Below are 16,190 nucleotides of genomic sequence, written 5' to 3' on the forward strand. Positions count from 1 at the left end.
AATGGTGGGAGCAGGGCCATTCTTCCTTCCATAATTTTCTGTGGTTCCTTAACCATAAAATAACCTCTTTGCTCTTCCAGTAATCCCTGACTCGTTGGCATTTACCATGTTTTAAATTCAACCTGTCAGGCAAATGATTTCCTCTCTGGAGGTCCATACAGTAAGAAAGAACAAGGGAAGTAACAAAGCAAGGTTAATTACATAACAGCAGCAAGAGCTGTCTGGCCTTGGGTAGGATATGAATCACTTGCTCTGCAAAAATCACTTGGTGGCCTGAGAGGTGAGTAGAGAAGGGGGCAGCACTTTCCTATTTTGCAGAGCCAGTTGTGCTCAGAAGCAGATTTTATGTAAATTAACCTCTGTCTGCAAAATATCAACATATATTAGCAAGCATTGTACCCACAGCCCTCAGAGATTGGTATTGTGGCCTCCATTTGTGAATGGAGAGTTATCAAGCTAAAGTGATTGGGGAACGTGTAGTTCCAAGATTCCTACATGGCAGAGTTTTACTTTAGAGAGTGTGCAGTGTGTCCATATGTGTGTGCTTCTCTTCCACAGAGGCAGGGAAGGCATTTAATGGTAAGGAAGGTAGACATATAGAAAATACCAATCAGCATAGTTTCAAATGAACAGCAGCAAATCAGCCAACAGTAGCTCCGATAAACTGAGAGCTTAAATTCCAGATCAACCCAGCTTCTCTGCGTTTTCTTGGTCTCTCAGAATAATATCATACTGGCCAGTAAGCAGTGTTGGCTACTGGCTTCCAGGTCTCAGCTCTTCAGTCTATAGATAGGAAATCACAGTCCAGAATGGTTGAGTGACCTGACAAGTGTCTCAGGTAGGTGGCCATTGGATTTTGAACCAAGAATCCCAGTTTTTGGCCTTTTCTGCTCCCAATGGCCATGCTCCAGGCAGTCTGCTCTGTGACCTTGCTGACCTGAGTCTGTAATGCTCGTCTATCCCCTCACTGACTCAACAGGTTCGTTTCAACTGGCCTGGGTTTTAATGGCCTTAATGGTAGAAATGACACTTCCTATATTATACAGAGAAAGAAAAGATGGCTCAGTTCAGAGGTGACAGAGCCTCCCAACTTCACAAGGGAAGCTGGTGATTGTCATGGTTGTCAACTTTCAAAATACATCTTTAAATGTTTTAAAGATGTGCGGAATGGAATATGTTTCCTCCTTAGCCTAGAGCCTGCCATAGAGGTCCTAAAAACTCTTGGAAATTCCTGATGAATGCTTTCTTCATGCTTTAAATTGATTAGTGGTAGCTCCCAAGCTAGTGTTACGATGGCGTTTGAGAAGGCCCAGCCAGAGGCTCAAAGGAGGAAGAGACCTGCAGGGACTCAGCGGTAAATCCAGTGGTTTAAGCCATCATGCCTACTGAACAAGCAGACTGAAGACCTGATGGCTGGTTTGCATACTGCAGCTCAGTGGAGCTTTTTGGCCTGTGAATAGGCTGATGTGCCAGGAGGGTGACAACCAAGGGAAGGACACAGAAGCTATGTGTCTTTCTTCAACCTCATACAGTGCATGCCTGTTATAATAGAGCCATGTAATGGACTGGGGAGATAACTCAGTCAGTAAAATGTTTACCTTGTAAGCATGAAAACCTGAGTTTAATCCCAGAACCCCCATTTTAAAGGCTGGGCATGGTAGTGCACTGGGGAGGCAGACAGGTAAATCCCTGGGGTGCATGACAAGTCTAGCCAAGAAAGAAAGTTCCAGGCCAGTAAGACTCTGTCTCTAACTAACTAACTAACTAACTAACTAACTAACTAACTAACTAACAATGAAAGAGAGAACAAGGTAGATGGCTCCTGAGGAACAGCATTGAAGTTGTCCTCTGATCTACACACATACAATGTGATCACATATGTATACCTCCACACAAATCGCACATATGCATATGTCCCATCCAGCAGGGCGGTGAACATGGTCTGGGGGGGTGGGGAACCACCTGAAAGAGAGAATGGTGGAACAGGCGAACGCAAAGAACCACAGCTTGTCTATAGGCTGATCAAACCATTATTTTTACTTTTTCACACAGGGGTTATATATACATAAAGGCAGGATGTGGGGAAGGGGATGATACAGGAGCGTAGGTGTTTTCAGGGGGAGTACAGATATCTTCCAAAACAAGGTATCAGCTGGGTGAAGAAGCAGGGAACAGGTTACTATGACTCTGTCTATGATTCACTTGTTCCTTTTTTTCTTTTTCTTTATGTTAATTTAATTTATTCCACAACACCATACACTAATATTGTAGCAACTAAAAAGGAAACCATTCAAAGTAAAAGTTCACAATATATGAATGGGAACAGAAATTTAAACATAAATTCCAAAGGAAACAACCATGATAATATTTTATATTAAAAATGCCATTTCCTGTAACTAGTTAGAATTCATGAGGCCCTCCATATATTTCTGTAATGCTTTTGTACTCTATGTATACCAAACTCAAAAATTCTTAGCCATGGTTATGACTTCCATAGCAGCTTTCATACTCAAAGGTTATTTCCCTTATGCGGGGTTAACTGGAAGTCCAAAAATGGCTGGATTTGTCACAGGACAGATACTGAGGACTTGTTCTCCGTCATCTGGATGGGTATTTGCTGGCGAAAAGAATGGGCAAAATGGATCCGTGTCAGGAATTTCAAGGAATGTATAGATATGGGAGCCATCGCCAAGGTCCCAGAAAAAAATACTCTTCTTCACCAGGTCAAGGAAAGTACCCACTCTATGCAGCCGAGGGTTCACAAGTAGCGGAGTTAAGGGATCAGTGCTGGACCTATCTCTCACGCCCACGGTCCAGTAGCCATTTTTTTCTGACAAATAAATAGCCTCTTCTCGATTAATGATCTCTTTGCAAATGCCTATATACCACTCTTTGCTGGTTCCCACCACTACCTCCCAGTAATGGCGGCCGGAAGTGAACCGGGAAGAGCCCAGGACTCAAGGAGAAGTTTGGAATCTTTCTGCACATTTCTTTCGGTCTTGCTCCTGAGGCGTATAGTAGACACTCATCAGGTCATCAGAGATAATGAGGTTGTTTTGGGCTGTGTCCACATCTAAGGTCACGTTTACTTGAAATACCTTTATAACTGGGTTCATTGTCAGAATAAAATTCAGCGCCGATGCTACGTTTTTTATCTTGGTAATCAGGTTCCCTAACTGTTTAGCATGTATGATATCTTCTTTCAAAGTGACATCAGAACAAATGGAGCACAGTATACCGTCTCCTTCAGGACTTTTCTCTAGTGAGTCAAGGCATCGGAAGCAGCAGGTGTATCCACAGGTCAAGTACACAGGTTTTTCCAGATAATGAGAGCAGAAATAACAGCTACTATTCTCTTTAAAGAGATGAGCCATGGTCAGTGCCTCGTTTAGTCAGTCAAGCTTTGGTTGGACTCAAGAGAATGAAGACCATTACTTCTCCAGGCTGGGTGTTGAAAGTCTGTGTCCCACCTTGTACTGCTTAAGTGAGGAGCCCTGTGTCCCTACACTGGCTGGCAAGGACTAACTTCAGACAATACTTGTAGAGTAATAAGTCTTTCCTCTGTCCCTAGCAGAGGGCTGAGAAGTGAAGAAGGTATTGCCTAATTGTGCTCACCTCTCCTCTGCTGGTCTCTCTTCCGGCCCCCAGCTGAATTCTGATTCACTTGTTTCTTATTTAAGCTGGTACTTTCCACCAAGGCTACCTATCCATAAGGTCTATGACTACTAGTCCTTATCCAGGCTTGTAAATTTCCACCAAAGCTGCCTGTTTACAAGATCTTATAGCTATCTGTTTCAGTGTTTTTCCACAGAGACCAAGACTTTGTGTTAGCAAGCATGTATGGCTAACTTAGGCCTATTGCTGATTTTAGGCCTTCACTGTATAAGCAAGGGTGTTCCTGACATCTCCTCCTTTCTCTAAGTATAGAAGGATTGTGGAGATTCTAATCTTGCTAAGGTGGGGATAGAGGCCTGACCTCCAGTAATTAAAGGGGACCTTGTAATGGCTCTGGTCCTCCTGTCATTGTTCAGTGAGGCATACTGATACCATACCCGTCCCGATATCTTTTTCCTGGAGAGGGGATACTTTTGACATCAACCCCTATGCAGTCAGGCTTGTCCCTCAGGGAACCCAGAGAGATATTTTTATCTTTTATTTTTATTCCCTTGCAGTGCTTAGCCTCGCAGCCTAAGCAAGAATTTAGATCGCCAGTCAGAGGGGGTTCTGAGTGGCCCCTCTCTGCTTGGTCTAGGGGCGGAAGTCCCCTCCCTAGTAACTGGAGGCCCTTTTTGAGTTCTCTGTGATATTTTTTTATCAAGCTGTCAGACCCTGAAACTGTGGACAGGCAGGCAGTTATGGGTGCAGGCAGGCAGACTGGGGTCACTGGAACTGGCATCTAGTGTCTGAAATCAGGGGTGATCCCCCTCCAGGTAGCTCAGTTGCAGTAAGGCAAGGTGCAAGGTATCAAACCAGGCCTACAGGCCTCAGAGACCTTCCACTGCCAGGACAGGATAGCCCTCTCTCCTCTCCATGCTTGTCACACACATAGCAAGTACTCAAATCTCTGAACTTCCCACAACTGAATTATCAGCTCTTTGAGAAAAATGATTGCTCCTTGTCGGTTTTATTGCCTTTTCCTGCCACCATCCTTGGCCAATGTAAGTACCTGTGTTTAATGAATTAATAGCTAAATGGCTGACTACCGCGTGCTCAGCACTCAAACTGCGATTTCTGCCTGGTGCCTTCTGTCTTCCCTATTTCCTGCACAAACAGGATAATTGCTCCACACAAGCGCCACTCTCTCCCAGGTGCACTCTGTGCTCTGCTGAAGAACAGAGGCTGCCTGCTGCATGGAAGATTAACTTCTTCCTGCCCATCAGCTGTGCGCCTAAGAAGAAATGATCTACTGGCCAGCTGAATGGCTGAACTTCACAGGTGGGGCATGTCTCAGGAAGGAACTGTTCCCTGCACAAGTCTTCCTATGCTTTTTGTCTGCCTTCCAGAAAATGGACTGATGCATTAGTGATTTGAATCTCTGGATGTGTCTTTGTGGGTGTTTGCAGATGAAAGAAGAGCTGTCTCAAATGTGGGTAGCACTGTGCCACGACATGGAGTTTTGGAATGAATAAAAATGAGTAGAGCCATGTCTGGGTCTGTGACCCTGCAGCAGCAGAGGACTGTGCTGTCCATGGGTCATATTACCACCAAAGACCATATGGACGTCTCTGGTCTATGCTACCACCTGGGGCCATGTTGACTTCTGAGGACTACACAGAGCTGCTTACACATCATACCAGCTACAGTTCTCAGGAGAGCAGGCCTGCACCTTGCCTGGGCAGCACAGTAGAGCTGGCCCTGGTGGCAAGGATGCAGGTGAACTGGCCCAGCGGGCATGAGTATGGAGGAGCTGGCCCTGCCTCTTACCTGGGCAGTGTGCAGGAGCTGGCCCTGAGGGTGTGAGAATGGGAGAACTGGCCCAGATTGTATGAGCACAGGAGAGCCACTTTCCAGCTGCTGCAGACAGGAGAGATAACTTCACCTCTTGCCTGGGCAAAGTGGGAGACCTGGTGGCATAGACGTGGGAAAGCTGGCAGGCTGCCAACTCAGCTACCACCAGGCCCAGATCCAGTTGAGACTCTGCTTCAAAAGGCCAAATATATATATAATTAACAGGTAAAAAAGAAATCCAGATGACTCCTCTAGGACTCCTGTCTTTGCCCTGGACCTGCTCAGATATGTGAGTAGCCCCACACTCCTGCTGCCAACCCATGGTGGCTCTAGCTACATACTTCCCCCATCATGTGGACTGTTCCCTCAAACCATGAGCTAAAATAAACTAAAGCCTTCCTTAAGTTGCTCTCTGTTATGTATTTGGAATACAGCAAGAATAGTAACAAAAACCATTTCTAGCCTGCACTATGAGGATGTGATCCTGATCCAACCCTTAATAATTCAGTGGTAAGGAGAAAAGAAATCCATGGTTTGCCTGGGAGGGAAAGTCCAGAACACTTAGGAGATTTCAGGTCAAGGATCTGCATAGCGGAGTCAAAGGTAAGGGACATGCAAAAGACTCTTGTTGGCAACAGGAACAGTCCAGGAGGTCCAGGAGATCCAAGAAGGGCCTGTGGGGTCTGGCTTTGAACAAGCTGAATGCAGCCTGGCGAGCCAATGGAAGGCTGAAAGACCTGCTCGGGAAGGCAAGTTTGGGCACCACCAGGTACCAGGTGAAATAAATGAGATTCCATGGATACAAACCGAGGGAGATACTCATGCCCAGATTTGTGCAAGTGTCTCTACACTACCAGCCTGCTAGTCTACCAGCTTCCCCATGGTAGAGTCCCAGTAGAGCATATGAACCAGTGCAGGATTCTTCATTGTCTGAATGGGAACCAATGTGTTAGTAAGAGCCTCAGGCTAGACACTGCAAAATACTAAAGTCCTAACACATAGCACTGTGTAGAAACTCTCCTCTTCTGCAGTTGGAAGAAGTACACACTACTTAGGATGGGATTCTTGGCAGACCTTAGGCAAAATAAGAGGTAGAAAGGCGTGAGTAGGACTCCTACATGGAAGTTTTTGCTTCTGACGTGGGAAGGATTTTATCAAAACTGGCCTTGGCTCCTCAGCATGTGGCCAAGAGGTGGGATTTGAACTTAGCATTACTAGCCATCAAGCCAAGGACAGTGTCCACCCATGCCCACTGCATCTTGGGTCAGGGTCTAAGCTTCTCGACAACACTAGCATGCTCTGCAGGCGAGGACTTAACCACTAATTGGCTTGACTGCTCTCTAAACCCACAAGTCACAGGCTGGAACAAAAGCCCCAAGAATTCCCACACAAAGAGCATGATGTCTGAGAAGAAAGAAGCCACTCGGGCTGGTGAAAAACTGTTGTGTTTAAAGTGTGAGATTCTTGTCTTCCAGCTGGTGATGCTGTTTTAGAAAGTTTGTGTACCATATCTTCTGAAGAACTGCAGGTAGATCATAATTCAAGGCAGTGTACCGGATAGACCATGACATGTTTCAAGGCACAGGCCAAGAAGATTCTGTACGTTTCTACCACCTGACCCCTCTTACCCCCTCCCCTTGTAAAACATGCTATAAAAAAGCATTTCATGTTCAAAAAAAAATACTTGAATATATTTCTAAGTTTTCTCCTCCAGTAAAGGCAAACATGAAAATAAAAAGAAAAAAGAAAAAAAAGAAAGTTTGTGGAACCTTTTGGAGGTGGGGCCAAGTTGGAGGAAGTATGGAGTGGGTGGGGCTTTTAGCCACGCCCATTTTCTGTCTGCACTCTTCTTCCTGACTGCTGCTGATGCGATGTAACCGCTGGCCATCTGAACCTTCTCCTGCTATTGAATGCTCTGCTCCTGCACCGCGCCTCCTTCACCAAGATGGACTCTGTCCCCTCAAGTCATAAGCCCAAATAAACTCTTTCTTCATTAAGCTGCTGCTTGTCTGGTGTTCGGTCACAATAATGAAGCCAGACAACCAGTATTGAGGAGGGGCGGGGTGGAGGGAGTTTGTAGCACAGTGCTAGGCATAGCTGCCTTCTTCAGTGTTTACTCACTTTTCTGAACAAAGTCTACGGTCTTCTATCAATAAGGCTGCAGTTTATAGAACTACGACTGCTTAATGCATAATGCTTAGTGACATAATGCAAGCACTTTATCTGCTCTATTTGATCCTTCAGCAACCCTGGACTGAAGAAAACGACACTGACGCTCAGAGAACACCATTTGGTTGCATATAGGCTGGAACAGGCTGAGACAGAATTGAGCCTCCTATTGATTGGCCCTACCAGAGCCAGGATACCCACCCCTGCACCCTGCCTCTCCCGGCTTCTGAGACACAGGAAGAATCCAGCCTTTGCCTCCACTGAATCATCCTTCCCTGAAGAGCACCTCCAAGGACAGAGAGTGTTCCTCCAAGGACAAAGAGTGCTCAGCCTCCCCGAGGAAGCAGTTCCAGCCTTCTCTCACATTGTTCTAAAAAGATCTCCTTTCTGAAGAACACAATTGCTTCTTGCTGTAATTTCAATTCATTGCTTCCTGTTGAGTTTACTTGGGAAAAAATTAAGGAACTGAAATAAAGTGTTATTTTAAATATTACATCTCCATCCTCATCAAAAGCAGCTCCCCTTTCCTCTCAACCCCTTGACAACAGAAACTCATTGTTTACCTCCAAGATAAATGTACAATTGGTAAAAAAAATAAAGTATGTTTTTGAGTAACAAAATAAAAAGTATTCATTGCTCAAAAATTGTAGCTGCCTGCGGTCATGGACCAACTGGGTTCCCCTGAAAGGGGGGCTGGAAATGAAAAAGGGGAGATGGAGAGGCAAGAAAAGCATGAAGCCAAGACAAAGTTCTCTGATCAAGGATCGGAGTTTAATATTCAGCTCTTCTAATTTAAAGGGAAAGCCCCACCGAACCCCTTCTTGTTTCAGCCAGAGATGGGTAGTGAAACCCATCCTTAGTCACAGCCAGAGATGTCTCAAGGCAAGCTCAGAGGGCAGTCTATTCTAAGTTCCTGTAGCAGGTTATACGTGCAGCCAAGGTGGGTAACTCTACCTAGGTCCTATTATTTGATCTATTGTGGTAAACAAGGTCTTTCAGGCCTGCTCAAGGCTGGGGGTAGGGCACAAAAAAACATTTTTCCTCAGAGAGAATTCATGAAAAGCGGTTTGTCATGCTTTCCTGGTGGCTGGTTCCCTGTGTATAGGATTTTTGTATTCCTGTATTTTTTTCCCACATGCTAAAGTTTGAAGGTGACATTTCATTCCATGTCCCTTCAGATAATTTCTAGTGCTGGGGTGAATCCCGAGCCAACTATTCACAAATGAATTTTCATTATGAATTTTTCATGATTTTACCTTCAAAGGAAGGAAAAACAAATTGCCCTGTCTCTCTGACATAAGACAGTAGATCCTTGACATTTGTGAATGCCAATCCCAAGCCGTTGACAATCCTCCACACACTGCCCCTGGTTGCCCACCAAATCATACTTCCTAAAAAGGAATACTTCCTGTATGCAACTTAATTTTTTATTTCTTTTTGATTATTTTTTCCTTAAAATGTGCATTGAAGCTGACTGAGAAAACGCAGTAGTGGTCCCATCAAAGCTCTCATGGCTTCTCATTCTGCCAAGATTGAATGCTTTGTCAATATTACAAGTTAGAGACCTTAGTGACATTCTCCAGTAAGTCAGGCTTCTAATCACTGGCCAGCTACACACTGGCTTCCTCTTGGAAGCATAGAAGCCATTTGCACGTAATTTCAAAGTACCTGATGGAAACATGCTGAACAGAAGGGGAACATTCAACAAATTATTTATAAGCACATCGCTTTCAGGTGAGTTGTGACACTCACAACTTCATTTCTTAGAGTCCTCACTTCTAGGGTGACTATTGGGTATTGAGGTTTTAGGGACATAGTTATTTTGAATGAAATCATGAGGTAAGCCGTAAATAGGAAGGGCCACTGTCTTCATAGGAAAAGATGCAGTCTCAGTTAAGAAAGATCATGTGAGAATGAAAATACTGAAAGCCAGGAAGAGAGGCCTCATCAGACATCAGCTCTGACAGCTTCCACTGGAACTTTCGCAAGAAAGCAAACGTCTTTTGCTTGAGCTGTTTGGTGTTGTGTCAGCCGGAGCAGGCTACTTGAACATCATCAAATGATTTACAAAGACTACTTAACCAACAAAAGTGGGAAGTGAAGAAAATTTGAGAAACAGGTTGAAAACAAAAACAAACAAACAAAAACAAACTGAGGACGTTGAGGAAGAGACATTAGCAAGCTTAGGTTAATAGGTTTTTAGATGTTCTTTTCCAGAGTAACTTTAGATTATAGCAAAATTGGTTGGAAAATATAAAGATCCTTCATGCACCAACTGTACCCCCCACACACACAGACTCCACCACCATCAGCACCCCAGTCTACACAGTTCTTTTGCTTGAGTTGATGAGCCTGCGTAGACGTGTCATTACTGTTAGCATATCATATGGAATAGTTTCACTGCCATAAAATCCTGTTTCCTTTCATCCTTCCTATCTAACAATGCATATAAACCACTGGTCTGTTTACAGTCTCCGTAGCTAGATCTATTTCAGAATGTCAAATCATTGAAATCACACTGTTTAGCCTTTCCAGGTTTCTTCCTTTCATGCAACACTATGCATTAAATTTTCCTCCATGTCTTCTCCTCTTTTTAAAAATTATTATTTTATTTTATGTGTGGCCTGGGTGTATTTACGAGCACCATGCGTGTGCATGACGCATGGATATCAGTGTCATCTAGAACTACAGTGATTGGTTGTGAGCTGCCACATGGGTGCTGGAAACTGAACCCGTATCCTCTGCAAGAACAGCCAGTATTCTCAAGCACTGGGTCACCTCTCCAGCCCCGTTCCATGTCTTTTCCTGGCTTAGCAACTCATTTCTTTTCAGCACTGAATAATATTCCACCATTGCACACGGATGTGCCCCATTTCTCCACTATTCACCCCATGAAAGACCTTCTGCTTGCTTCCCATCATTGCCAGTTATAAATATATGTTCATAAGCATTCATTTGCATGTTTCTGTAGAAACAAAATGTAAATCCTCTGAGTAGATGCCAGGGAATCCAATTGCTGGACTGAGTGGTAAGAGGATGTTTGCCCTTATAGGAAGCTGTTAAAGCATCGTGCTGTCCTGACAACAGAGAGGGAGAGCCCTGCATAGTGCCATCCCCTGATTTTGTGCTTAGGACACCGCCCATTCCCATGTGTGACCACCGTAAATATATTTACCATTTATAAGAGTTCCAAACACCCTCCTATCCCCTCCACTGACACATACCCAGAATAACTCCCCATCCTAGCACGGTAGCACCCTCACTTGGATGGGATTTGGAAGGGACCAGACCCCCTCCTTACAACCAGAAGGGGGTTTACTTGTATTTTTCCACAGGACCAGCCTAGGCCTATTTGGATCCTTGCTAGAAATGTCTGATACCACCCCACTGACAAAGAAGATGGCCTGCCTCTCAATGACAGATTGAGGACTGGGGAGACAGAAGAGACACCACCCACAGCAGAATAACAAGATCTCACAGAAAAAGATGTCCTGCTCATGACCTGGTGGCCACTGCCCAAGCCATGTGCCTTCCACAGGCTTCTCTTTCCTCTATGCTTTCTAAGTCTGTTTCCACCCAGCCTCTTCCTAACCATCCCAGTACCTACCAGTTGGAGATTTCTTTGCTAGGAAGGAGCCCAGGACTGCCCACTGGAAGGATGCTGAAAGGGAGATTGAGATCTCCCTTCACTCTGATTCCATCTCCACTATCCCCAACCCTTTCCTCTGCTTGCTTTACTGCAGCACAGGTGACTGACTCCAGGAGGCCTCCAATTATGGAGGTTGCAGACAAGGACTGTTGAGTCGAATACACCAGTCATGGTGGCACCATGTTCACCAAACTTAAAACTCATTTTCAACTTTCCATCATCAATCCCTGGGACGAAGGATGGGGAATGGGAGTTGTGGGTAAGCTCTACCCTACTGGCTATGCCAAATGCCCGATAGCTAACCTACACATGTTCTGCCAGCTTGTCCCTGGCTCCAAGTCAATCTTTACCCACCCATTCTTCAAGAAGAGGATTGAGCCCAGAAGGAGGTCCAGGTTACCCTCTCCTGACTACTATACATCCAATATACAGCCAACCTCCTTTCCCTACCACCCACCCTAACTCTTCTCAATGCTTTTTCTGCACTCCCCTCTCCTGGCCACAGTTGACAGCTGTTCTGATTAACATCTCCCTTCAGGAATTTCGTGGGCCCTTATCACATGAAAGTTACAAAGCATACCTCTCTTCAGTCTATCTTTCTCCTTGTGCCTCTTAGGACCTCTTCAAGGTTCTAACCTAATGTTCCTGGAACATCACTGTCACCAAGCCAGTGTGTGCTAGCCCACCCCCTACTCTGGTACCAATTCCTACAACCTTTTCAAGGTTTCTGCACCCCACAATGATTGTTGCCCAGGCTTATCTCTATAAGCCCAAAGAACTTGCACTATAGCTAGAAAGCAACCAAAAGAAAAGGGATGTCTTCACCCCTCTGCTCATTGTCTCTCCATCTTGCTGAGCACCATGGGAACCACTGGAGCAGACTTTGTCCAAACATTCCGTTTGGCCAGTGACTTCCAGGATAAGCTTGACCAGGCCATGGCTTCTACTACTTGAGTCCTCCAGTGACAGATCATCTCCCTAGCTGTGGATGGAAGTGGGAAGAGGGGATAATTCTTGACTTAACAACTGGACTTAATTGCTGAACAGGGAGGGACTTGCATTGTGTTGGGGAAGGAATGCTGTTTCTGTGTCAATGAATCTGGGCTGGCAGAACAAAGCATTCAAATGCCCAAAGATCTCTAGCAAGATCTCCAGGCATGCTGTGCTCCCAACAGCCTTAGCCCACAGATCCCCTGATAGCTTGGCTTCTTCCCCTCCTTGACCCCATACTGGACACTGGGGCCATACTTTTCCTGGTACCCTGCCTCATCCAACTTCTAAAATGACAGAAAAATAGCATTGCAAAAATCACTGTCAATTGGGTTCTGGTTCAATACCAAACCACTCCAAATACATAGAGGTTGATGACTGTAATGACATATCTCCTCTATAAAAGAGAAAGGGGGAGATGTGGAGCCAGAAAGCCATGACTGGACAAGTCAGTCTGGAGCAAGAGTGAGTTTGGACACAAGAATGTGTCCAAACCCCAAAAATCTCATCCTGAGACCTGCAGGAGTAAGACTGTTTTCCTCCTTGCTCTGGGCCTGCATGTTCCAGGTCTGGTTCTGAATGACTTCAGTGTCTCAACCTGAGTGGGGAATGTTACAATAGACTTGGAGGCCATTTAGTTTAGGATTTTATCTTCTGTTTCCCTAATCACACTAGAATCATAAACATCAGGTTTGGTCCTTCTTAGGCTTTAAATTGTATTCTGAAAAGGCAGAGGTATCTGGGTTTTGTTGAAGCCTATTAAGAGACCATGGTTTCTTTTGACCTCCTGGTCAAAAAGTAGAATCTAAATTCTACCTCTGACTGTGGGTAGAGACCCTACATTCTAAGCTACTGGAAACATGACACGCTATTGTCTCCTCCTTTTAAGAGTTAGTCTAGGAGTTAGACTGTGGTTTAAGAGTGCATGCCGCTCTTGCAGAGGACCTGGGTTCAGTTCCCAGCACCCAGATGGCAGCTCACAACCATAGGTAACTCCAGTCGCAGGGGATCCAATACTTCCTTCTGACTTCTATGAGCACCAGGCACACACATAGCACACGGACATACATACATGCAAACAAAACACTCATACACATAAAGTACAATAAGTCTTTAAGGAGAACTGTTGTTAATCTAGCAAGATCTGTCCACCATGTGGCCAAGAGTCCACTCCACACAAAGTTGTTCACTCAGCAACATGATATGAAAGGAGGGGAAGGAGCGATTGTGCCTTTAGGGGATGATGTACTTCACCACTCTGGACTGCTTGCTTACCAGACTTAGAAAAGCATTGCCCCCCCCCCACCCCCTTTTGTTTCTTTTATTTTGGTCACTGACCAAATCCTGGGCATGCCTGGCATGCTTTCCTGGACACACTGGCCTTTTTTCCTGTTTCTCTGAAACTTGACCCCCTTACCCACTTTCCACTGTATAACTGTCTGTCTGGCCTGCTGGCAGCTTACAAATGGCATGGCTTGCTCTTCTCTCTGTCTTCCTTCTCAGGAGAGCTGCTCGCATTGATGGCTTGACTCCTTGTTTATGTTTTTTTTTTTTAAAGAATAAGTTTTCTTTAATAAATTGTCCTCCTGCTTCCTTCCAGTCTGTTTCTAAATTCTTTTATTAATGGAACTAAGAGATTCCACTCCCCCCAAATTAATTTATCCAGTAGCAGTAATAATAAATAAATAAACAAATAAATAAAATTAAACAAATAAATAAAAAATAAATAAAAAAAAACAAATAAATAAAATTAAGCTTTGCCTTGGAATTACCAGCATGTCTGAAATATTCATCTTTTCTGCTTGGATTTCAGTTCAGAACGACTCTTAAAGAAGCTTTTAAGTTGATCAAATTGTACACCTTTTCTTAAATGATTAAATGCATAGGAGAAACTGGATTTAAGAAATACTGAAGGGCTGTATGCTTGATTCCAGCACTATAAAAAATGCTAAAAGGAAGCCTCATAGCACATATGTGTGTGTGTGTGTGTGTGTGTGTGTGTGTTTGAAATGCATGGTATGGTGGTATACATTCCTCTATTATAAAAATATAGAGATGTCTAAAATTACAAAACAAAAAAATACTGGTGTTGTAGCAGTCAATGCTAGTGAGTAGTAAAATTAGGGTCAGAGCCACTTGTGTGAAGGTCAGGACTGAGTACCCTGCTAGGTGCTGAAGTTCTGTCACCTTTGAAAGTGCAGAGGCCACTGAAAGCCAGGGAGCCTGTAAGAGCAGAATGCATAGGGGACCAGGCTCATAATGGCTGCCTTGGAGAAGGAGTGTGGGCACGGAGAGGAGCTGCTGATTCTTCCTAGCCTGAGGAACTGATGTGGCCCTGGGGGAGTTATTAAATCTGGCTGGCATGAAGAGGTAAGGAGAAAGCTCCTGGTACATCTTGATTCAAGCATGGAGATAAGGTAGCCTACAAGAAATTTAAAATCTAAACCAGTCTCACGGTTAGATATGAGCCAAATTCACAATGATTGTCAGTATGTGCAGCTTAAGCTGAAAGCAATCTTAAAAATTCATTCAGATGGTTGAATAACAGAAGGGCTGGGTCAGAGAAATTCTTCTAAAGTAAAAAGCCAAGGAAATTGGGCCAGCAGAGAGAGCTAATCTGATTACAGTGGATGCCACTAAAGAGGTGGTTCTTGACCTGCCGGTCCAGTGCGACCTGGTTGGTGATCCAATGGAGCCTCCTGAGACCATCCTGCTTATCAGATGTTCATATTACCATTTTTTATATTCCTTTTTTTTATTTAATTTTTTTTTACACTCCATATTTTATTTCCCACCCTGTCCACCCTCCAGCTGTTCCATATCCCATACCTCCCCCCCCCCATGTCTCCAGAAGAATGTCCCCTCCAACTCCCCCCACATTACCATTTATAACTATAGCAAAATTACAGTTGTGAAATAGCAACAAAAACATCTTTATGGTTGGTGGGGGAATCACCACAACATGAGGAACTATATTAAAAGGTCATAGCATTAAGAACGTTGAGAACCACAGCTCTAGAGGAAGGCCAGGCAATAGAAGTCACCCTGAGATAAACCTAGCCATGTGAAGAAGAAAAAGAAGAAGAAGAAGGAGGAGGAGAAGAAGAGGAGGAGGAGGAGGAGAAGGAGGAGGAGAAGGAGGAGGAGGAGGAAGAGAAGGAGGAGGAGAAGGAGGAGGAGGAGGAAGAAGAGAAGGAGGAAGAGAAGGAGGAGGAGGAAGAGGAGGAGGAAGAGGAGGAGGAGGAAGGGAAAAATCCAGCCACTATTATACTCAAACAGTTTAAAGGAAAATGTATTTGTTAGCAGATGGCGACTCTCTGCAGCAAAATAGAAATTATTTTAAAATCTCAAGTGGTAAAGGGTGGGACATAGTGGTGGCTTTGAAAGGTCAGCCTATTGTTCTAAAGGAGTAATGACGTAAAGAACAAGACTGAGTGACTGGAGAGAACTGTTGGGCTGGGTGTGGTGGGGCAGGACTGTACTTCCAGCACTTGGCTGGCTGAATCTGGGATGCTGATGGAATCATTAGGGTAGGAGTCTGGGCTCAGGCAGCCCTAACAGGTTAGGCTACAGCACCTATCCCCCCCAGGCCAATTAAAAAGGAAAGTAATATCAGAAGAAAGAGATGTATTCAATCAGTACAGATATTTGAAAGGGAAATTCCAAATGATAGAGGACTGCAGGAAGACTGAGCTTTAACATCAGAGTATAAATTTTACCCAAATCCTGGCTTACCATCAAAATATTCCAACAGTAGACACCTCCAGGGACCAGGCTCAGCAGAGTAAAGGCTGGAAGCTGACAATTTTGAGCAAAGAAACCTCAATGTCCGAAGGCAGCATGACTCCACTGAAGAAGCCTGTTTCTGGTACTGACTATAGATAACAATTGTTATTAATGATATTATATTCATTAATTATATTTTTTAAAGAAA

The 16,190-nt window shown here is 44.4% G+C and overlaps 1 protein-coding gene across 1 annotated transcript; it reads right to left on the minus strand.

Moving 5' to 3' along the window:
- Nucleotides 1–2,525: 2,525 nt before the first annotated feature.
- LOC114617742 (ret finger protein-like 4A) lies at nt 2,526–3,374 on the minus strand. The gene is given in 1 exon segment (XM_028763368.1): nt 2,526–3,374. A coding segment is annotated over 1 exon segment (849 nt).
- Between the last annotated feature and the right edge of the window lie 12,816 nt (nt 3,375–16,190).

The sequence above is a fragment of the Grammomys surdaster genome, unplaced genomic scaffold, assembly GCF_004785775.1.
Source record: "Grammomys surdaster isolate TR1022 unplaced genomic scaffold, NIH_TR_1.0 138, whole genome shotgun sequence".
Lineage (NCBI taxonomy): Eukaryota > Metazoa > Chordata > Mammalia > Rodentia > Muridae > Grammomys > Grammomys surdaster.